Source organism: Geospiza fortis, unplaced genomic scaffold (assembly GCF_000277835.1).
Source record: "Geospiza fortis unplaced genomic scaffold, GeoFor_1.0 scaffold657, whole genome shotgun sequence".
Classification (NCBI taxonomy): Eukaryota; Metazoa; Chordata; class Aves; order Passeriformes; family Thraupidae; genus Geospiza; species Geospiza fortis.
Genome location: NW_005054481.1, coordinates 945,357 through 969,142, shown reverse-complemented (window position 1 = coordinate 969,142; position 23,786 = coordinate 945,357). Strand labels below are relative to the sequence as shown.

Here is a 23,786-nt window from a genome sequence, read left to right as displayed (position 1 = left end):
AGTGACTGCATTTTAAATAGTGTAACTGTGCTACAGAGATCCAAATTATATTCAGTCGTTGCCAGTATGATTGTCCTGCCTTGGAAAGATGTTGGATGCTCCTAAAGCTGGTGCAACTGATCTGCACTGCAGGTTTGTGTTAGTAGAGCTACCTTTGAAGTGGATAAAATGTTGGAGATACAAGAATTATTAAAGATAATATTGCCTACTCCTGTGTGACATAAATATCTCTGGGATTTGATAACTGAATGTGGATGACTGTTTGAGGGTGTCAGGAAAATTAATCCACAAACATCAGAGGTTTATGTCCAAAAAGGAGACAGAGGAGTCCTTTTACTTTATTTGAATAAAGGGAGAGGCCATGGGGCATTCCCCTGGGGTCCCTCAAATTTTTGGAGGACAATTTTTTGACACTGGCCTTTTTATCCCAATTTTCTGACCGCATTTCCCCTCTCTCTTTCCCCTGTGGCTGAGGTACTTGAGAAGTACAGACTTCCCGGAACACCTGATACCAAAGATTTCCCTTTAATGTATAACCCCTCCTTTTTAATTTTTAATTCTTATGGAATTTAGGGGTTTCCCCATTGTATCTTTCATCTTTCAATATCCAATTTCATTTATCAGTAAACCTACAGTTTGTTTGTAAAGGCAAATATCTTCTTCCATTCATCTGTCAGTGGAATCCTTCCCGTTGTTTCTTTTATGTCTGAGTGCTAGTTTTATCTACCAGCAGACCCACAGTTTGCTTGTAAAGACAAATCCGTCATTCCTTTCAAGGGGAAAGCTTTTGAATTCAGAAAAATGGATCTGCTTTGGTGAAGAAGGCTTGATTGCTCTGTTGGCTATCTGGTTATGTGCACATGTATCTCATGAATGATTTTCATTTCCAAAGGGAGTATTTTTGTACCTTTCAGAATTCTCTGCTTTTACTTTTTAATTGTCGTTCTCCAGAAACACACATGAAAAATGTGGAGGGCTCACATTTTATTATAGTCTGTTTCTGTAATGCATTTGTTTGTAAGTGGAAGGTGGGGTGTGTATATTAATAGACCTTTTTGTCTTAAAATGTGTAGATCCTGTGTTTCTTAATTGACATAATGGTATTGAGCTCCTCTAGCCTTCATTTCTATTAATGTGTACTTCTTGACTTTGAACAGTGTGAAGAGTGTCTGTGCTGGCAGCATGGAGTCTGTATGGGCTTACTGGAAGATAATATACCTGAGAAATATACCTGCTATATTTGCCAAGATCCTCCAGGTACAGAAATTTAAGGTTACAGACCCTTTTTATATATGTAGAAAATCTACTAGTTCATCTATATGTAATCTGTATCTATATCTATCTCTCTGAAAAACTATGCTATTTTTCCCCCCACCTGTGTCTGTCACTGTAGGTAAGTTTCAGTTTCAGAAAATTTAATTTATGTGAATGTCCGTGAGTCAATATTATGAAATTACAAAAGGACAGGAATGGAAAAGACTGTTTTCACTGTGATGACCATCTGGCACATACTTGCTATAATAAGGATTGTACTGTCTGACTATGGCAAATGAGTGTAGAAAACAGGAAGCTCAACTAAAGACTCCCAATGGGTATATCTTAGGGGATGTGGCTGCAGCTCTCCCCCAACAAATTTGGCTTGATGCATTCTTTAAACTAAGTCAGCAGAGGGCTTCTGGCTCTCCTCAGCAGTGGCTCTTGTCATTGACTGCATTACCTGCTGTTCTGGTGTGATGCTGGCCCAATGGCAGCCACCCACAGAAGCCACTTGCTCACCCTTTCCTGCTTCAGCTGGGCAGAAGAGAGAAAAATTTAACAAAGAGTTCAGGAGTTGAGACCAGGAGAAAACACTTCAAGGGCAAAACAGGCTTCACTTAGAGATAAAAGGTGAGTTTATTGCCAACAGAATCAGAGGAGGATAATGAGAAATAAAATGAGCCTTTAAAAACACCTTTTCTTCCCCCAACCCTTCCCTCCTTCCCACCAACAGTGCAGGGAAACCAAGTGTGGGGGTTTGGTCAGTTCATCACTCAAGGTTTTCTTCTACTGCTCTGGGAGAGAAGTTGCTCCTGTGTGAGACCGCAGTGTCCTTCCCACAGTTCTCTGTGAATTTCTCCAGCATGGATTACCAGTCTCATGGGCAGCAGTCTGCCCAAAACTGCTGCAACGTGAGCCCCTCCCATGGGCACACAGTCCTCCCAAAACTGCTGCAGCGTGGATCACTCATACACGGGGTGCAGTCCTGCAAGGACAGGCTGCTCCAGCCTGGAAGCAGGGGCCCTCTCTCTCCACCGCGTCTCCCACTGGATCACAGCCTCCTCCAGGCATCCACCCGCTTGAGTGTGAGCATCTCCCCCATGGGCTGTGGCTGCATCTCTGCATCCCCTGGGAATCCCTGTGGGCTGCAGGGGCACAGCTGCTTCACCGTGGTCCTCACCACGGCCTGCAGAGGAACCTTGGCTCTGGCAGCTGGAGCACCTCCTCCCCCTCCTCCTCCCCTGACCCTGGTGTCACCATGTTGTGTCCCTCACATGTTCTAGCTTCTCACAGAAGCCACCTCTGTGGCCACCGAGCCCGCCCCCCTCCCCCCACTACCAAAACCAGGCTGTGCAAAACCAACACACCTGCAATAACCTATATATTGGTGTTTACCTGAGGTAACACAGTCAGAGTTGATTAAGCAATATGTTCTCTCCTCCTTGGCAGATATTTTGAAATGTCTTAGTGTTGGAAAATTCCAGCTCTACAGGGACGGGGCAACTGAGAGGCAATTTAAAGATTTTATTCCATTATCAGTCTCGTAGAAGGGTGAGACATAAGAGCTGTAAAACTCAATGCCATTCCATCAGAAGCCAACCTGTTTCCTGGTTACAATACCTTATAAATGTTTTTCAGCCTTTTAGCTGATGGTGCTCATACTTCTAACATGAATCACCTATTATTTTAACCCATGTGATCTTCCTACAATGCATCTTTCACAGTTCTAATTCTCAAAAATATCAGGTCTTTTTACAAGCCATCATTTGAAACTTCTTTCTAGTTCAGTCTCTCTCTCAACAATGTCATCTCTATTCCATGGCCTTCCTAAGGCAGCACACCTTATCTCAGAGTTTGCATACAGATATACAAGACTGTATGAGCTTTCAGTCAGGTTTGAGGATCCTTTACAAATCAATTTCTCACATCTTAGTCCATCTTACACAGCAGGTAAAATTACATTAAGCAAATATTTTCTGACTTTCTACTGTATTTATTACAAAGATTTGCCAAAGTGAAAAGGATGAGGTTTGGACTTGAGGCCATGGTTATAAATAGCAAGAAAATGGATCTCTTTTCACTTGATTAAAAGACTTTTTTGGTTTATATACACATTTGGATTGTGATCCAAGGTCTTTTTGGCTGTTGAAAGCTACCAACTCTTTTGTACTTTAACTCATAGATTTGTGTAGTATGTTTACTGCTGTTGCTTGTACTCTCACAATGAAGACATGCTACACCTAAATTTTAAACTTTTACTACAGAGACAGCAATATATTTAAGGTTTCTTTAGAATATCTTGCTTCTAGAATTTTAACCTTCTATTAAAGATATTTTGCTTTATGCCAGTTGAAGGTAGTTTTAAATGGGACTAAAACACACTTGCAAACTGAAGTTGTGCCATCACACTTGAATGAGTGTTTCTGTGCAGAAGGTGATTACAGCTTCATTTTTGAATTCGTCATTAACTATTAATTTCAAGATTCTGAAGTTTACATTGGAGGGGACTTAATTTTTACCTTTTATCTCTGTCTTAATTTTACTGCTGTTGTGAGAAAGGAAAACATGTCCAACTTTTTGACTGCAAAGATGGCTTTTCAGTGACAGTTTTTGGCTTGAAGTGAGCTGATAGGCTGTATGAATCTACAAAGAAGTGGCTTTTAAAACTGAGCATGGCTATTCAGCAGACTCTTACTTAGGAGCTTTCCCCAGTCTGTACTGCTGGGACTTGTAACAGCACCACTCATTCTATTAGAAGTAAAAAGCAAATTTAGTGTAATTTTGTCTAAAAACTAACTGTGTACTAACTGCTGTTTTACTCAGATCTTTTTGAATTGGGTAGGATTTTTAGGAGATTTGTTAACATTTACCCTTGCTTAAACATGATCAAGATGATTATGTAGCACAATTGCTTGTGGGCATAGTCTGGTGTCTCCTCTTCAGATTATATACTTCAAAAGGGAGCACTTTTTATCTCAAGGTGCACATCACCTCTGTTGTTCAGGTGACCATGAAGTTCTCAAAGTCACTGTTTTACTCTTGTGGACTGAACTGTACTTTGTGTCTCAGATGTCAGCTTCTCTAATGCAGAAATTAATGAGGGAGGGCCAATGCAGGTGGCCAGAAGTGTCTCCAGTGTGGTTCTGACCATACCAAAAATTCTGCTTACCTTCCTGCTTGATACAGTGTATCTGCCTGGAAGGTTGAGCTGACACACCTTTCAAAATTCTTTTTTATACTCTGTCATGATTTCTGATGCCACCTAATACCCATTCTTTGTAGTGCTAGCCTCAGTCTCACTCTGCTGCCTAGTAACTCCTTTTTTCTTTTTTTTTAGCTTCTCCTCTAGTCAACGTTAACCTGCTTATATTGGAGACCTTTTCGCAATTATGGTTCCCAGTCTGTGTTGCAGTTTTATCTCTGGTTTTGTGGGCTTGCTGCCTGGGCTGTACGTAGGCAGTGACTGATGCAGTTGTTTCTCTGGGTGCTGAGCTGTCCACTGAGAATATCTATAGTAAATGTACATTTTACAGGGTGTGGGGGAGCTTATGTTAGGTATTTAATGTGAAGGGTTTTTGTGTGTGCTTGCAATTTAGTAAGCACCTTTCCTTGTAATACTTTTTGTTTAGCAGTTTAAGTTACTTCTACTGATACATCTTTTACATTCAGCACTGTTTCATTTCAGCTGTTGCTGATATTCAATATCAAGAGATAACATTGATATCTCTTAAGATAGAATTATCATTATTAATAGCTTGACTTAGGCTTGTTTTTTACCGGAACTTTAGCCTTGATTCCTTCAAAATCTAGTTTTGCACAACTGTACTAGTACATGTTGATGTTAAAAACAAGATCACTGGGAAGCTGATTGCCTTTTTCTGCATTTTACTGTCTGCAGGGAGCTGCAGTCAGACTGTAACTTCTGTCATAACCATGCTTAGACTAGACAGTGTGATACTCTGCTAAGAATACGCCTTTCTCAGCCTCATCTGTAACTGTCTGTTGTGGATGTCCTCTGGGAAGTTGGTGTCAGAATGTGTTTACAGTTGGGCAGAGGTTTTCGGCTTCCTACTTTAGTAGTTCTTAATTTTTTCATTGGTCTGCTGTTACAGGTTCTATTGATGAGAACAAATAAGCTGTTGCAGTACCTAGAGATAATGAGAATTACTACCAGCAATGTCAACATTTCATTTTAACTCACTCATTACTGTCACTTCAGGTCAGAGGTCCAGCTTAAAATACTGGTATGAAAAGGAGTGGTTAAGTAATGGTCACATGCATGGCTTAGCGTTTTTGGAAGAAAATTACTCCCACCAGAATGCCAAGAAGATAGTGGCCACTCACCAGCTGCTTGGTGATGTACAGCGAGTGATCGAAGTCCTGCACGGGCTGCAGCTGAAGATGAGCATATTACAGTAAGCAGCATTTAAGTACCAGCCGGCATGTTCTCCTCGGGAATTAGACTGCAAGTGTAAAAATAACCAGAAATTCAGGCTTGCATTTGTGCTGTGTGGATTTAAAACATAGTTTGAATTGCTGATGTGATCTTGGGAAAGGACTTGGCTATTTGAAAACTGTTTAAGTGGGATGAGTGTAAATGGACAGTGTGTATAGAAAGGGTTAAACTAATAAAACTAATGACAGTTTTTCCTAAATCACCCAAATGGATTTTAAGTAAGAACAGGATAGACTTATAACCCATGGCGCCATTTTTTGCAGCATTTGGTTTCTCCATTTCAGGAAATCTGGTCATAGCTTCTCAGGAGGAATCAGATCTTTTTGTTTGGTACAGTATCTTGTTTTGGTGCAGTGGGAGAGTAGTTGCACTCTCAGCAACCTGCAGTACTTCATTTCTGAAAGGTTATTTCAGCTGTATCTACAGAAAATAACAACTATTTACATAAAAGATTTTTTTCTATCAAATCAACTTTTCTGTGTATTTTCCTATTTAAAGTCAGCCTTGGGTTCTGATGACTGAAAAAAAATGAACTCAAATCTAGCAGTTTTAAATTTATTGAATTCCATCATTGTAATTTATTAGTTGATAATTTGCATGGCAGCAACTGTTTGGAAAATGAAGTGATTTTGGCATTCTTTAGACCCTTCCCCTAAATCTGTGGTAATGCAGGAGGTCCATTGACATGGAATAATGCTTAAAGCAAGAGAGGAGCCATTTTAACATAGGGGTTTGCTTTTCCATTATGGGATCCTTTTATTTAGATCTGTAAGTAATTTCTTTCCTTTTTGGAGACTGAAAAAATACTTTAAGGCTATTCCTACGGCCTTCTTTAAAGAGCAACATACGAGTTTCAGGCGAGATTTACGTAGTACTGGGGTAAGGAGCACCGGGTGTATACGTGGTGGTTGCTGCAGATTTTGTTCCTTTTCTCTCCCATGCTGAAGTCAGTATGATGGCCTGGCTTAATTAAAGGTGAGGTGCAGTCCTGTTTGGATCATCTGGTTAAAAGCTTCAGCTGCTGTTTTCTTTATCATGATATAAATTAGAAGGGATTTTAAAAATTGCTGGATTTGAATAATTATTATATTGTTGATGCAGATCAGCAGATAGAGAGATGATTTCATGGGTGCCTGAAATTATTAGGAATTGCTCAGTGTTTCAGGGAGGTCTCTCAGTGTTTCAGGGAGGTGGCAAAGGACACAAGGTGACCCCAGCAGTGCCATGGGAGGGTGAACCTTCAGCAGGCAGGAGTTAAGTTATTCAAATATTAGCATTTGAATTTTCATCCTTTGGTAACTGGTGCATCATTTTTCAGAAAAATTTTCTATATTTTGTAAAATTATCCCTTGCTCTGTTGTGAGCAAAATACAGTTCCTTTAGGTGTAGCAGATGAGTGGAACTCGAGCAGAAAGCTTTGGTAAATGAACACCTGGCTTTCACTTTTCCAGGCATGCCTTCAGGATGGTTCACCAGGGAGCTCTATCCTTGCTGTGCCACCACTGAAGACAAAGATGCTTCTATGAAATAGTCTGAGCACATCCTTGGCAGCTGTACTCACTTTGGTTTCCTCTGAGAGACACTGAAGAAACCTGAGCTGCTGCAGGATGGATTACAAAGCAGTTACTACCAAAGTCAGCTGGTCATGTTTTGTTCAGTGGTTTGGTGAACAGCTAGAAAAGCTGGATCAGCTGAATAGAATAAGTCTGTCCACCTTTGCAAGGAAGCAGAGAGGGAGGCTTGAGGGCAGCCCCCCCTTTCTGTGCAGCCCAATGCAGCAGGGTCTTTAGAGCCAGGATTTGCTCTGCTGTGTTCCTGCAGCCTGTGGCAGATGAGCTGCCAGCCCTTTGAATATAGCAGAGTATTGTGCTTTGCTCTCCTTTTACTGCTGTTTTGATGCTTTACACAAGGAAGAACATGGGTTATAATGCTCACTCAGAATCTTTTGTTTGTTATATCTGTAATAATCTGATACCTATAGTTGTCCCTTCTGCTGAAATAAATAATGTATTAGTCAATTTGAGGACAATTAAAATAAGAATTTTTCTAAGAACAGATGAAGGGAACTCTGGCCACTCTGGGATACCACTACAGTTGCAATGTTGGTGTACCATACCTTTATTAAAATATCCCTGGTAAAATTAATTTCTGCTGTCAATAAATTACAAATATTGAAGCAAAATGTTCCATGAAGGGCCAGCATTGGTGAGAAGTTGTATGTGTCTGTTTGCAGCTTATTCTTCAAGTTTTTTCTTAATCCAAACCTTGGCTTTTTTTTTTCCCCTTAAGTATTCTTACTTAATATCTTTATGCAAGAGGATAGTTTGCTTAGTCACTTTGGCATTTAAATTGGATGGTTTACTTTTTTATGTTTGAACAGAAATAAAGAACACCCTGACTTAAAGCTTTGGTGTCATCCATGGAAGCACATCACGGTGGATGAAAAAATCCATACAAAACACATCATTCACTTTGAGGAAAACTGTTGCAAAGAGGAGACAGCAAGTTATAGAACTTGGAATGGGACAGTTGAGAAACCCTCAACAATTCCTTCTGTGGAGGAATCTTACATTACGAGTGAACACTGTTACCAGAAGCCTCGGGCCTACTACCCTGCCATAGAGCAGAGACTGGTTGTGGAAACAAGAGGTTCAGCCATGGATGATGGAGTAAACAGAATAAGGGAAAATGGGGATGATACCTTCTCAGAGAGGTTTGGCTGGAATCTGGACCAAGAAATGTGCAAGATGGAAAATGAATCTAAACACAATTGCTCTAAGGTATTTTTATTAAAACAGCCTTCTCTAGCAAAGTGCATGTGTTTTCCTGGCAACCTACAAACCTCAGCCTTTTTTAATACTTTTTGGTCTGTTTGTGTTTATTTTTTTTCTTGGACTGTTAAATTTAAGTTGCCAGTAACAACTAAAATGATAAATGTGATCAACTCCTTCATTTTATAATACAGTTTAAAACTCTGGGTTAACTTCTGGACCTCAAGTTGTTTGAAGAGTGTGGACCATGTATTATGGTCCACTGGTAGCTTATTGCTGCTTACTTTTGTGTACTTTTAAATGAAACATAAACACTAGCAGAGAGAGAACAGGCCAAGCATGTATGATATTACCAAATACACTGGTATGCCAGCTTCTAACTATGTCCATCTTGTTTCCATGTTCTTTCTAATAGCTAAATTAATTTTAGGTCCTTTAGGCAGCATTTCACGGTTGAAAAAAAAAAAGGTATCAGCCTGAAGTGATTTTTTTTAAGACTGATCACCATAGAATAGTCCTGTATCTTCTTCCTACTGGAGCCCTTCAGGTTTAGCTTTTCAATGCTTGGTTCTCATTGTCATCTCTGTCAGCCTAGTAGAGGCCTTTCTGCTCTCCAGTGCAAAAATTTTGCTTCTATTAGTACCAATTCCTATGAAATGTGGGCTGAGAAATGTTGAAAACCCTCTGGGAAATGAGTGAAGCCCCTCTGCTCTGGAGCCAGGCTAGGGGAGCTGTGGTTGTTCACCTAGAGAAGGATCCAGGGAGACCTGAGAGCCCCTTCCAGTGCCTAAAAGGCTCCTGGAGAACTGGACTTAGGGCAAGGGATGGAGGGACAAGAGGGAATGGCCTTAAGATGGAGTCTAGATTTTAGATGGGATATTAGGAAGAAATTCTTCCCTGTGAGGGTGGTGAGCCCCTGGCACAAGTTGTCCAGAGAAGCTGTGGCTGCCCCTGGATTCCTGGAAGTGTCCAAGGCCAGGTTGGATGGGGCTTGGAGCAACTTGAGGTAGTGGAAGGTTTTGGAACTTCTTCCAACCCAAACTACTGTACAGTTTTATGATTCCATTAAATACTGAGCTCCCTTTTTTTTTAGATTAAAGGTTAGGATAGCTCTTATTTCATCCATATGCAAGTTGTAATCTGCTACTTTTAACTCCTCTGTCAGTCTGTTGAGATTGTGTTTTGTTTCCTAGAAAGGGAAATATTTTAGTTCTTCAATCTTAAAGAGCCTTTTTCTAAAGGATCATATTTCAGCAGAAGGATGAGAAAAGTAGGGGAGTAGAATGAGCATTGCTGATGTTGTAGTCAAGTTTTGTAAGGAGTGGCAATGCTTGTTTGGAGATGGTTCAGCAAAAGTTTTAGTAGAATCTAGATTAGATTCCTTAAGGAAAAATCCCTTTTCACTCCTGAATTGTTTGCTCTTCAGTTGATTTAGTTGATTATTGTAAGGTGTATTGTATTGTATTGTCAGGTTCTAGGAGCAGCTTCAGCATTCCCTGAGATGCACAGATTCAGTACAGGATCTTGCAGATGAACAGTGGCAGGGAGATACTACACATGTGTATGTTACCTTCAGAAAACCAGATGTTTGTAAAGTACAAATAGTTTTTAGCAAAATACCCGCAAAAATATGTTTATATTTAGATCTTCTTGCCCAAACCAGGTTAGTGTCTCTTTGTGGTCTGTGTCTCTATCACTCACTGGCCTATGATGATTTCAGCAGTTACAGGGGACTGGGAGGACTCAAGCAGTTTGGCTCCCCAATTCTCTTTCACTGTAACAAATATTTAATGTGTGTATTTCTGCTAGGTGAGAGAGTCTGTCTCTAAGAAAGTCTCTCCAGAGGAAGCTATTGAAATGAAATTGCTGGAAAAAGACAAAGAAGGAGTAGTGAACTCACAGCTGCAGTGGCAGCTTAATCTTTTAGCTCACGTGGAATCTCTGCAAGATGAAGTAATACATAGAATGGATTTCATTGAGAAGGAGCTAGATGGTAAGTAGTGTTATTCTAGTTTAAAAAACAATTTTTTTGAACTGATCTACCTGTTCAAAACATGTTAACCAGAATTTTACTTCTTCAGATCTACAAAGAGATGAATGTTCCATTATCACATTTTCTAAATGAAAATAGACAGGCTGCTGATGTGGGGGGTGGATTTTAAAACAAAGACCAGAATTTCACAGAAGTTCTAGTTAGGTCATCTCTAAATAGTTGCATCAGATGTTGTTACTGGAACATCATTGTGTCTTTTTGGGTTTAGTTTTTTGTCATTTTCCAAAACTTCCATGTGTCTACATTTCTCTGTTCTTCAGGGACTTGCTGGCTATGTTAGCCCGTTCTGAGTAGCTTCTTCAATGCCCAAGGCTCTTATCCTTTCCCGTCTCTTCCAAATTCTTCATCTAAATATCTTTTAAGATTTTCATAGTCATGGAAAACTTACAAATCCTTTGTGTTGCATTGAATGATTTGGGATAGTTCTTCTTGACATTGTTAGGTTTTACCATTGGTTGTGTAGTGGTTATAACAGCAGCTTTACTGGCAGGGGAATCCAACTTCTGCCCAAGTAAGAGCCCTGTATTTGTAAGTAAGGTACTGAAAAGTTGGACAGCTAAGGGGCTATTTCAGGTAAAAGAAGATCAGTCAGGGCTGTGCTGCCTAAAAAAAAGCTCTGATTCCAAAAAGTTGGATTTTTTGTACCTGCTGCCGAGCAGAGGTCTGTGCAGTGTGTTGCTGCTTTGAGCAGGAACTTTCTTACTCCAAGGTGAGATGTGTCAGTAACGAGTGATGCTGCTGGTTCTGCAGCAGGTGCTGTCCATAGGTAAAATTTACCTGTTGATCTGCTTGGTGGCAGTGGTTGCTCTTGGTAGAGGTATTTATCCTGTCTTCAAGGTTTCAGTCTCCATCTGCAGTACTATCAAGATCCCCAGAACTCAGCATAGTCTAACCTGACCACCTTCCTTGTGAGCATGTTACATTGTCACTTGACTTGTCTTCTGCTGGGTGGGGGGTGGGGAGTGGGATTTCTTGTTTCCCACAGAGAAGCTTTCTAAAGCAGAAGTTTATTTTCTTTATGGAGCACTCTGCTGCTTTATGCTTTTGATCTTCATCCCCATTTTGTGTTACCCAGTTCTGTCTTGGTCAGTTGTGTTCTGTATTGATGACAGATCTCTTTCCTTCTGATAGTCCTGTCTTTGATGGTTCTGTACCACAGTTTCTTTGTCTGAAATTGACACAGATCAGAAGAAGTTTAGCATGAGGTTTCACAATGTTTGGTCCAGAGTTTTCCTTCCTGCTTTTTCCTAGGAGCAGCAGCTTCTCCCTCCATCCCCATGTGAATTACTTGGTAATATATCAAAAGTTACTTGCAGAGATTGGTGTGAGGTGTTCAGTTCTATGATTTCTCAAATAACTGTTAAAAATATTGCCCACTGCCTTCTCAAGATTTACAAAATATTTAAAGAATTCTTGTTTTGTGACTTCAGATGAGCTTTTTGCTAAGAACTGCAATAGTGATGGATTTTGTTTTCTTTGCAGTTCTGGAGAGTTGGCTGGATTACACAGGAGAGCTGCAACCCCCAGAACCACTGGCTCGACTGCCCCAGCTCAAACATTGCATAAAGCAGCTGATAACGGACTTGGGCAAAGTGCAGCAGATCGCACTGTGCTGCTCCACATGAGCCTGGAGAGCTCTGGGCTGGGACTGCCTGCAAAGCTGCAGTATCTGATGGGAGCACATCTGAATCCATAAATTAAACTAGCATGATGCTTGCATGGGATGCAGATTGACTTCAGGGACTTGTGAAGAAGTGTTGTTCAAAGAAGAGCAAAAAGGTTATTTCAGGTCTATTAGACAATTATAATGCTGTGGAAAAGGTCATATTCTTGTCTCCTGTTGCCTGTTGGTTGATAAGTTAGACTAAAATTTTCACTCCCTACAAGTTGTTCATCAAAATGGTAGACTTCTTTATCATTAAATTGATTAAAAATTGTGCCACTGAAAAACAGAGTTCTAAGAGCCAAAAAAGTTTGGTTGACAGAGGTTGTAAATAACTTTGTGTAGTTTAAGTGACTCATGTCATGTTTTATTTCTTCTGGTTTATGCATACTAGCACTCAGTATTTAATCATTAGGAGATGTTATAACAGTTTCAGACTTAGTAAGTATGAATGTCCAGCTCTTGACTCTAAGTGTTATGTGGAGGTTTTCACGTGGCCTGACCCACACTTCTGTTACAGTAAATAATGTAGCAGGAGGTCACAGGTGGATTGCACTTGTTTTCCATATTTATCCTCTCACTGTCACATGACCTGGTACTGCCCATGAAGGTGGTGTTTGTGTGTATTCTTGAGCTCTTCAATCCGGCCATCCTGTGCCTCCTGCAGCAGTTGCTGGGGGATCCCCTCGTTGCAGTAGTATGGAATGCAGCCAGGAAAGGACTGGAGCCACGCTCTGAGTTCAGACTGCAGCATGGTCTGTCATGGATGTGATATATTTTCTACCCTTTTGTTAATAATTGCCATTCCGGTTATATTTGGAAATCTAGATTTTTTTTTTCAATACCCTAGATGTGTTCATTGTGAAGACTTGCTATGAATGTGTGGTTTTGGGAATCAGTTTTTGTGTAAATAAAGCCTCGAGATCTATGCATGAGGTGCTGTCCTTGCAGACAGTGGGTGGGTTATTATCTTAAATACTCTGTGTTCACAAAGTCCCTTTTTATACCTGAAGTTTCAATTTTCAGTTTGTATTTACTTTGTGATGTAGGTGACAAGGCTGCTGATGTTCGGTCAAGTTATACAGAACCTTTGGAACGTTGTGAGCATTTGAGAGGTTCAGAGTCTTTCAGCTGCAAATCACCGCTCCTGAAATAATGGCTGTAACTTCAGTTTTCCTTCGCAGACATTGCTGAGTTCAGTTCCCTATGGAGCATAGTGAGCTGGTTTTGCAGTGAGAGGGTGTCCTTAAAAAGCTGGATTTGTTACCCTTAATTTATTGTGTGCAGTGGTACTACCAAAGGGTAACATTCAAACAAAGTTGTAATGGAAAGGCCCATACCTGTACAAATTACTAATTTGGAATATATATATCTGTAATGTTTTTATTCTGCAAAGAATAATGAAAACTTGAAATATCCATATTATTGTAGGAGCTACAGTCTCTACATGGTGAATATTTTATTTCCTTCAGAAAACAAAATAATTAGGCTGCTCTAGGTAGTAACTAAGACTTTTATGCGAAGATTCAGTTCAGGCAATAATTTGTCTCACAGTTTTGTAGTACTCTGGTGGTACAATGTGAATACAACGTACATACAGCAGAAAAACAAACTTTCTTTTCTGTAACACAATTGGAATAAAGCTTATATTGTATTTTAAGGATCACTTGGATCTTGGAAGATGAGACCAGTGCCTTGGCTCATTCCTGTCAGGTACCTGAGCTCATGTAGCTCAGAACAGCATCAGAGGAGCCTCCCAGGCAGCTGGTGATTTTCAGGTGAAATAGACCAGAAAAGGCGTTCCCTGGTTACAATCTGTAAAGCAGGACAGCTGTGTGGGAACAGCTTGGTTGTGCTCCCAGTCTGAGGGCATTCAAGCACTCAGTCCCTTAGCTGGCTTCTTGCTCCAGAGGGGGATTTCTTCTCAAGCAGTGGCTTTTGTGTGCTCATTGTGTATTTTCACTTGTCAGTTTATTTTTGCTCAGGGTAGTATTGGAGGTTTGGAAGAAAAGGCATTTCCCATGGGTAGATCAAGTTGCGGACCCTGGAGACTTGCATCCCTTCAGTAGTGCTGGGGAAGCCCTTGCAGATAAAGACTGAAAATATTTATTTAAAATAGAGTAGTACTTCTCATATTCAGGGAAGATTCTTCATTGTGCTCTGCCTGGATTCATTTCTGTCCCTTTTTTTGCAAGTTTCCTCATTGTTATTTTTAGTCTGGACCAGCTGTTCAGACTGACAGGTCACTTTTTTGTTTTTTTAAATCACTGGTAAGTGAATGCAACGTGGAGCCTTGATGAACTGAGCAAACATTGCACTGTGGGTACACATGTGTTTGTTGATGCACTATTAGAACCAAGGGGCTGTACATAGAATTTTGTTTTGTTTTGGAGCAATATTTGCAAAACTTGAAAATTTCTGTATCTTGGTGTTTGGAATAAATAAAAAATAGGTTTTTGTTGTTTAAATTCTTAGTAAAGTCTTTGTTTCAATTAATGATAACTTAAATAATTTTGGAATTTTTTCCTTCACATTGCTTTGAAATGCAAGTACTGTAATTTGTCAGGTATATATATCTCTTAACTGTTGCTGAAGTCTGGAGATTACTATTTTCCAGAACTATGTTATATAAATATCCTTAATAGTGTATTGGATATTGTTTAATGAGGAAGTTCATACGTTTTGTTCCCAAATCCTAACATATGTAGTATATTAGTACCAATATATGTAATATATTAGTACCTAGTATGTGTGATCTGACCCTAATTTTTGTTCTGTTTGGGTGAGCAGCCTGTCAGGGGCAGCCGCAGCAGCTTAGAGAATACACAGCATTAGCGATGGCGTGAATAAAGGAGGTCTGGATGCAGTCGAACAATCCATATAGAGAAAATGCATGGGAAGAGGAGGAAGCTGGGGAGGGCTGGAGAAGCGGTGTACTTGGCCCAGGGTGCCTGAAGGCAGGGGCAGGCATTGATGTACCTTCAGCTTCCATCTCTTCCCTCTCAGTTTCCCCAGTGGGAGGAAAGCAGATGAATTCCCTTGTCATACCAAATTTTGCTTTCTAACTTCATTCTCAAAAAAAATTAAAAGGATTCTTGTGTAACTGGATTTTAAGGCTGGAGGGTGCATCACTGCTGGAGCCTGGTGTCTGAAGCAAGGAGAGACTTGAGCCACTGACAGCAGATTTCAGTGTGTCTCACTGCACTGTGTCATCATGCAGGTCTTTGATGATCATTTAAATGTCAAAATCGGGTTTTGAAGTTGTGGTCTGGATTTAAAATAATTCAATGGGATCTGTGCTGTGGCTTGTCATGTTTTGATGTGCCCTCTGATTTATTTACCTGCGTGATTGGAAGGTTTCTGTAGATGCAAACTCAGAGAAGGAGGCAGCTCTCAGTCAGCAGTGGGATTTCATGTGGGTAGAGTCGCCATATTCTTGCTGTTATTTGACCAAAACATCATCTGTTGACCATTGTCCAGCCCATGGGTCATGTTCATGCCCATTCTGATGGCCAGTGCACCATCCATGCTGTTGCTGCCTGCTGTTCCATCCACCTGTGGAAGTGCTTGTGGGTGATCCTTGCTCTGATTTCCCAGTGGGGTTCTGGTGCACTGCAGGCCATTGCAATTGTTCAGCACTGTTTCACAGCTTTGTGCTAACCCTTCTGGTTGCACGGCAGTTCTTGTGAAGGTAAAAAACTGTGTACAGCTCTCGTCTGGGTAATACCTGCTGCAAGTAACCCCAAACAACGTCCTGAACAACTGTTGAAACAGTTCAACAGTAAATAACACTTTTTATTTCCTTTTACAACATAGAAGCAGACAGAAAACACTGAGAACAAGCCAGCAAAACTGAGATTCATCCTGTCCTGCTGCGGAGTTTTTCTGCTGGTGGTGCTTGTGTGCTGTTGGGGTGTTTGAAAGGAGAGGCTGGAAGGGGCCATGGAGTGTTGCAGTGCTCCATACCCAATTCTGAGGGGCTGCATGGGCTTGGGAGTGGATGCTGTGTGTACCTTCAGGGCTTCCAGACTGGTGACTTTGTGAGTAAGTCATGGAGCTTGATACAGACATGACAAAGGACACCAGGGAAGGACCAGCTCCTCAACAGGTGGTTTCTGTGTCCTTGCGTTGAGGGTTGGGTGGATGCTGCTCTGAGTCCGGGCTCTAGGCACAGCCACGTCCTTTGCACAGGGGCTCTGAGCTGATGAAGACAATTTGCCTACTTCGCAGCTCCTCGAAATCCCTTTGATCCCAGCCAATGCTGCTGCAGGGAAAGATGCTAAGCTCCAACTATCAAGACTCATCGAAGGCCGACTGGGTGGTGAGATTTTCCCCTTCTCTGTGTCCTTGGGTGATATTTTTGTAGTTTTATGTTGTTGGAAATGATGTAACTTTTACAATTTTTGAAGTAACTTTAGTCATGTGTTTGTTTGCCTTTACCAAAGGGGAAGGGAGGGGTTGGGGGCGGTGTGGAATTGAGGTTTCTCTTCAAAAGACTCTACTCACTGAGGGTTTGAATTTCACTCAGTGAGGCCTGACAGGCTTCACATCAAAAAAAATCAACATCTACAGGTTGGGAGTAGTAAGAAAATACAGAGAAGATAAACAGACATTAATAAATATGCCCTCGTTAGGCTGGAGTCATCTGATCTGGAAAAAGATTGATAAGAGAACCAAAGAATAAGGACTACATTAGCATCAAAGCTGAATAGATCCAATAGGAGATCAAGTGCTCAGATTTGTATAATGTAGAACCCAATGAATGAGAATTTATTTGGGTTTTAAATGTATAAATATGTGAAAAGTCTAGCAAAGAACTAGGTGAGCTGGAATGATTTCTACTGCACATCTTGTCTGGAATAAAGTAGTGCCTGATTCTCTAACACTTGAAAGATGGTACTCAAGAGTTTCTTCTATTCCTGCAGTTAGAATGACAATTTTGCAATGCTTTCATATTGTTGTATTACTATAGATGATAATCAAAACAGCTACCTACCTGCTTTCCTTTGCAGCCAAATTGTTCAAAAATAAACCCTGTGTACATGTATTTATACACATTGAGCATTTCAGTATTGTTTCACTCTAATCCCCCCCAAGGGATCTATTAAAAAGAATCTGGGTTACTCCCATCTCCTGGGACAAGTTTTTAACACTTGTCACTCCAGAGGGAGTGGTGACATGGCTCTTGGGGAGATCTGTGCTGCCCACGGTGTGGTTGATCTTCACTAAGTGGCCACGAGTCACAATTGCAAGGTAGGCTGAAGCCTTTGAGGATCCTGGGCACTTGGAACACCACTGGGGAAGACCTGCTGTGTCTTCACAGCTGCCCATGCTGGAGTGACTGGGATAGCTGGTGGGTCCTCCCCTGCCCTAGCACTTGTGGTCTTGCTGGGGCTTGTTCTGTCACTTCAGAGTCTTCAGCATCCCTGTCCTGCACTGCCTGGGAGAGTAGCCCCATGGTCAGCATTCTTGCTCTGCTCTCCTCTGGCTGGTGGAGCACTGCTGCTCTTGGGAGCTGTTGGACCCACTCTGTGCTTCAGCTGTCTGTTAAAATCTGCTTTGTGCCCGTGGTGTTCAGAGGCTGCAGCATTCAGCCCTAACAGGCAGGGAATGGGCCTGGCAGTGCCCTGGAAAGGCATTTCCCAGCATAAGTGGCACGTGCCCAGGACAAGGAGATTTTCAGGATAGGGAAGTTGGAGGGCTCAGAGGCTGCTGGCTATGGAGAAGGATTTGAAAAGCCTTTACAACTACATCTGTCCCATTTTACCTGGCTCCAGGTTACAAATGGCAGAGCAGCAGGCTCTTAACTGTGGTCTTTTGTGTAAATGCATCCAACAACCTGGGTGCAGATTGGTGATGGAGGGAGGAACCCAAGAGCTGCGTTGGTTCACATGACATGGGTCAACAGCAAATATAAACCATGCGAAACTCCTCTGAGTTACCTTGGGTCCCCAAGTGTGACAATAACAGGACCAAGCCTGGGACAAAGCCCAGCCCATTCTATGCTGAGGTCACCTGGGGTGGAGGCTGGGGCTGAGCAGGTCTGTAAAGCTCTGGGTGGAGAAGAAAACAAGAAAATTATGGTAGGTTTCAAGATTGAGCTCATCAGACAGGAAAATGAGGAAGGGATGTCCAAGCAGGACACCTGCAGCTTTTGGGTTAAGGGGCAGGTCTTGCTACACTGGCCTAAAGGTGCAGAGAGGGAAGGAAGAGAGGGACTGTGCCAAGCAGCAAAATTGCTTTTGCATCACCTCTAGCCATAGAGGAAGCTCCAGCTCTGCTAATAAGAGCCTGTTGAAAGCAGAGGCTCATAAGTGTGGCTGCTCTGAGGCCTTTCTGCTGCATTCAGGCCCCTCAGCCTTGCAGTGTAGCTGGGATCGGGGCTCTACCTGAGTATTTGCATTCTAATTCTTTGAATGATCTATTCCTGGCACAGACCCATTTCTTTCCCCATTGTTCCTAGAACAGAGTTGTGCATGTTAAATTGCACATTTATACCTATTGGGGCTCATGAATTTGCCTGAAGAGAGTTGTCTGAGGACCAGCACCGCCCGTGGCTGCCTGCTCACTCCAGCTGGGGCCAAGGGCTATGGCAGGAGCAAATCGTCTCAGGCTGTGGCGGGGAAATTGGCCCCATGGGCAAGTCACAATAAGTTCACCTCAGCTGTGAACAAGGTGCCTTTTAATTTATAACAGAAGGTTATTGCTGCATGTCCAGCAGGATCCTGTTTTATGGAATTTACAATCTATGTGTTAAAAGGTCTAAAAATAGCTGCTTTGGGCACAGTCAGGGGCTGGTTCCCCCCTGGCTGCTGGTCCCACCAAGCAGAGTGATGAGTTATGGGGGTGAAAGCACTCTGATGGTCCACAGCTGCTGCTCACAGGCCTGCACAGACACCCATGCCCCTAAAACAGTTGTGCTTGAACTTGGAAGGTCCGATAGGCTTGGGCTGTTCCTCCACCTGGGCCAGGATTTGGTTTATTGAACATTTCTATCCTCTCTCTGCTGCTGTGGGAATACAGATGCCAGGGGCCCCATTGCAGCCTGTAGGGCATGCAGGGCTCCTTCTCTGTGCAGCCTCTGCCTCCTTCCCCCTTGGGTGCTGGGTGAGGCTCATGCATCCATCCTGTTGGTGCTCATGCGTCCTGTCCCAGAGTGTCCTGTGAGGGAAAGACAGGCCCTCAGGCAGCTGCCTCCTTCCAGCATCGCTGCCTGCCTGGCTCCGCATTGGTCTTGCCTGTCCCACATTCCGGTCAATGGGCCCCAGCATGAACAAGAGACTCTGTCTGAAAGTAGAAGAAGGCTGAGCTGGGGCATGGGTGTCCACCACAGAGCTGTGGCCAAGTGGGGACCCTGTCCTCAGCTCTCCTTCACTATGTGAGAAATGATCCTCACTTTAAAAATTTCAAAAGGTTTATTAAACCTTAACAAAAATTACAACAAAGAACTACATCAGGAAAGATTTCAGTGTTGGGAGTCTCCATAACTACCTCATCTACAAAATGGATGCTCTGCCTTTTATATCCTTAGCTCCTCCCAAAGTTTTGTCAGTCAAGTCCATCTCTGCCGTCCATTGGTGAAGATTACTTTCTTACATCTTGACTGGAGGCCAGGTGTTGACATGTTGCGCTGCCTGGTAACAAGCCCTCCCAAATGCCCTCACTACCGAGGCTATTACAAGGGGGAGGGGAAAGAGGGGAAAATATGTCCTATGGGAGGACATATTATAGTAACATCACTTTACATCCACATAGTATCTATCTCTTAACTGTGAGACCTAACTATTACAGTACTCATCTATAACAACCACCTTTCCTGTGGGGTCTGGCTCAGGGGTGTCAGTTCTGAGAGAATCAGGTAAGAGCTGATGGCTTCCCTCAGGCTGTGGCTGATGGGGGACTCGTCCGGTGGGGATGTGGTCTCCAAGATCAGGAGGGAGCTGCTTGAGAGTAGAAAGGGCAGTCAGCAGGCAGCCCACAGCCCCTCGAGGGTCAGGTGGGGGGGAGGCCCAGCCCCTGTCCCAGCTACCCTCACCTCTCAATCTTGTTCCAGTGGAATGATGGCATTGAGTGCTGTGGGGGCTGGGGCCGCTCTTGGCCCTTCCATGGGGCAGGGCTCGCACACAGGGCAGCAGGGCCCCTCGCTGAACTCTGGGCAGGGAGCCTACAGCATCAACAGGGTACAGCCCTGCCCCCCAGGCTGGGCACACCTGGGCAGGGGAGGGACCAGCTGCCACATTTTCCCCCTCCCTCCCTTCAGGGCATGGGGACATCTCCCCACACACTGCTCAGGGTGCTGGGGGGCTGGTGGGGCATTACCAGAGTAGTGGTCCACCAAGTTGTGCAGGATGGGGAAGGTGAGCTGGGATGAGATGTAAAGCCACCCATTATCCAGCCGGTGGATGTGATAGTGAGGTACTGAGGCCCAGGCAGAGCACTTGCCACACTGCACTGACAGGGAATAGCAACCTGGCAGGCACAGGGCAAAGGGCACTTGGCTGGGCTGTCCCAGGACCCTGTCCTGCTCAGCCCCCGCTGCCTGATGCACTCTTAACTCTCACACACTACAGGGATTCAACCATCCTACAAAAGCGGCAGCCATCACCTTTCTCCCCATGGACCTTGTGGCTGCAAGCACCCCTGTGCCAGCCCCATGTCATGAGCACCTTCAGAACACTGTAGGTGATAGGGAATGGCTGGGACATCGGGTGGCATTGGTGCCACCAGCCACCTGCACAGCGGCACCTGGCAGAATCTCCTCACAGGGTGTGATGGGGCTCTGTTTCTTTTTGTGGGCTGAGTCTTGTCACTCCTCTGAGTAACCCAAAGCTGCAGGAACCTGATCGTGGTTTGCTCTTTTGAGGCCCCACGGCAGGGGCTCAGCACAGACTGGGGAGCAGCAACAGCTGGAAGCAGCCCTGTAGCCTGTGCTGCTGCAAACTTGTTGTTGTTTCCATTCTGGATGTTTCTAGTTGCATTTTGGCAGAGGCCAGCTCTCCAATGCCCTTGGACAGCCTTCTGCCAGCGGCAACAGGGCCGCCAACCACATTATTCTGGTGCAGAGGTGCCCAGTCCTCTCCCTGCCCTGGGGACGAGTTTGCTGTACGCAGCAGGAGACACTCAAGCTGCCAAACCCCCAGGGGTGCAGCTCACGCCAAGAGAAACACCAAGAGCACACAGCGTAACAATGAAACTCAGTTATAGCTTTATTCAATAACCGGTACAAAGTCCCCCTCAGGCAGAGCCTCCCAGTCCCATTCCCTACCTGAAATGGAGCAGAACATGAGCATGACCCTGGGAGGAGTTGGCTCCCATTGGGTCAGGGCTGCTCAGCAGTGAGGAAAGGAGGTTTTGCTTATCAATTGAGACTTGCAGCAGCCTGACCACTCATCCCTTTTCTCCCATTAACACCAGACCTTGGCAGCAGGCATCCTTGGTGACCCAACCAGGTGTAAAAAGGTAGCACAGTTGTGAATTCCAAAAAGACAGTAACTGTTATCTGCACAGTGGTGTTCACTGCTCGCCCTTCTGACACGACTCACAGGAATATGTGATTTCTGGCTGCCATACTCACTTGGTGTTTCCTGCCCCCATATAACTGCACCCTGTGCAGATCCTGCCTGGGGCAGTGGGACACAGAGATGGCAGTGCAGGAGATTCTGGGATCTCCACCTGGCAAGAGGCACTGCTTCCCATTTCACAACCTGCTCAATATTAAATATTCACCCATGCCAGGGGAGAACAGCAACCATGTGTCACTGCACTCTGCCCTTCTGCCAGGTCTGCAGAGGGTTGCAGAAGTGGTCTAGAGCCAGGGCTGCTGGAGTTTAATCCCTTGTACTGGGTTAATAGTGCACCTTGTTAGTATAGTTTACTAGTTAATTGCTTTGTTTTTTGAGGAGGCTCAGGTAAGAAATCACTCTGCTCCTTCTTAACACACATACACAGGTAAGACCAAAACAGTATTCCTGACCATTTTTTAGTCTCAGGCTGCATGGCATGTGAAACAGCCCTGGGGACAGACAGATCTTCCAATGGGTTCTGTGTCCCAGGTACAGCTCCACACTGCATTGCTTGCTCCACTGCCTGGAGTGCCACATCCTCGTGGTCTTACTTTCCCACGTCCCACCAATGACATACCAACTGCATCACAAGGGCCCTTTAGCAGAAGCACAACTAGAAAGCAATTCTAAACCTCACAAAGCCACAGAAATTATACTTAAATGAAGAGGGGAGATAATGGCTGTCATCTGGATTGACACACAGCACAGACAGGAGATGGAGTCAGCATGTACAGTAATGGGACTTACTAAGACTGTGGAATGTCAATGAGTTTTAAAGAGACTCTGATGCCAAGGGGATACAGAAAAGATCAAAGTAATGTCACATACAGACTACCAAGGAGGTGGCTGCTTGGATGGGCATGCACAGGTTAGAGAGAACAGTTAATGCCATCTTGGATGAAATGCTAAATTCTGAGTGGGTTCAGTGGGGTGAGTGGAGCTGTCTGAATCCAGAAGAGGGGCTCCTGCCTAACAGGATACTTCCATGGTTTGAGGTGCAGCCTGGAGGTCGATTCCTTCTGGGGTTCCAGCACTCCCTTCCCCATGGGTGCTGGCATGAGACCGGCTGCGGCTGCTCTCACCAGAGCCCACACTGGAGGAGGAGTGGCTACGGGAACGCATCAACCGGGTCATGCTGGCTGCTGGCACTGCAAGAGAGAACAAACGTGGGACTCAGACAAGGAGGCAGCTCCTGGAGCCAAGACACAGTCACTCAGGTATGTGTCACTGGGTAAGCACAGAAAGAGCTGTACCCTTCGGAAGAAAACTCACTCTTCACTGCCAAAATTAAGTCTCTGCATGTCTAAAGCAAGATGTTAAGGCCCAATTTCAAAAGGTCCAAGGTGAGAAAATGCCAGCAGTGTAACTGATCCTCTGCAAGCGCAGCCACGGCCAGTGTCTGTGCAAACCAAGGCAGCTGTGGCATGGATGACCTTTTGAAAGTTAGTCTCATCACTCTAGAAAACCACAGAGCAGAAGTCATGCAACAATCAACAAAATACAAATGAAAGGTGGAAACCCATAGCACACACAGTACAATGATCAGCCCACCCACAGCAGGACATGCTGAGCCAGAGCAAAGCACCCGGAGAACAATTCCACCCAGCACACAGACCGGGGCTGAGATGGATGCACAGTTGGGTACCTGACTCAGTGCTTAGGTGGCTGAGCTGCACATAAGGGACTGGAAATAACATGAGACAAGGAAAGGGATGAATACAGGAAAGAACCCATTAGTTGCAGTGTGTGACTAGTGGCTGCACTACTCTTGGGACCCCCAGCTACCTTTCTTGCCATTCCCAGCTCGTACACTGCACTGAAAGCTCCCAGGATTTGTAAGAACAGCTGCTAATAAGCATCTCAGGGAGATTCCAAGCTCACCTAAAAACCCATCAGGGCCAAATCTCTTCAACGCCTTTAGCTGAAAATCACACTGTACCTGGTGACAGCAACTCCCCACTGCACACCCCACACCTGGCTCAACAGAAATATGGTTTCCCCAGGGTATACTGTGTAACTCCAG

The 23,786-nt window shown here is 43.8% G+C and overlaps 2 protein-coding genes across 14 annotated transcripts in view; one reads left to right on the top strand and one right to left on the bottom strand.

Moving 5' to 3' along the window:
• PHF20 (PHD finger protein 20) overlaps window positions 1–14,674 on the top strand; it is a 67,921-nt gene extending 53,247 nt beyond the window's left edge. For all 11 annotated transcript variants that reach the window (XM_031063120.1, XM_031063123.1, XM_031063122.1 and 8 more), the window contains 5 exons: window positions 1,158–1,257; window positions 5,477–5,672; window positions 8,094–8,493; window positions 10,294–10,477; window positions 12,020–14,674. In XM_031063120.1, coding sequence (XP_030918980.1) covers window positions 1,158–1,257; window positions 5,477–5,672; window positions 8,094–8,493; window positions 10,294–10,477; window positions 12,020–12,162 — 1,023 coding nt within the window. In that variant the 3' untranslated portion in view covers window positions 12,163–14,674. The remainder of the gene's footprint in view (window positions 1–1,157; window positions 1,258–5,476; window positions 5,673–8,093; window positions 8,494–10,293; window positions 10,478–12,019) is intronic.
• A 6,708-nt stretch (window positions 14,675–21,382) lies between these two features.
• NDRG3 (NDRG family member 3) overlaps window positions 21,383–23,786 on the bottom strand; it is a 32,187-nt gene continuing 29,783 nt past the window's right edge. For all 3 annotated transcript variants that reach the window (XM_005428382.2, XM_031063092.1, XM_031063094.1), the window contains one exon: window positions 21,383–22,911. In XM_005428382.2, the coding sequence (XP_005428439.1) occupies window positions 22,733–22,911 (179 nt within the window). In that variant the 3' untranslated portion in view covers window positions 21,383–22,732. The remainder of the gene's footprint in view (window positions 22,912–23,786) is intronic.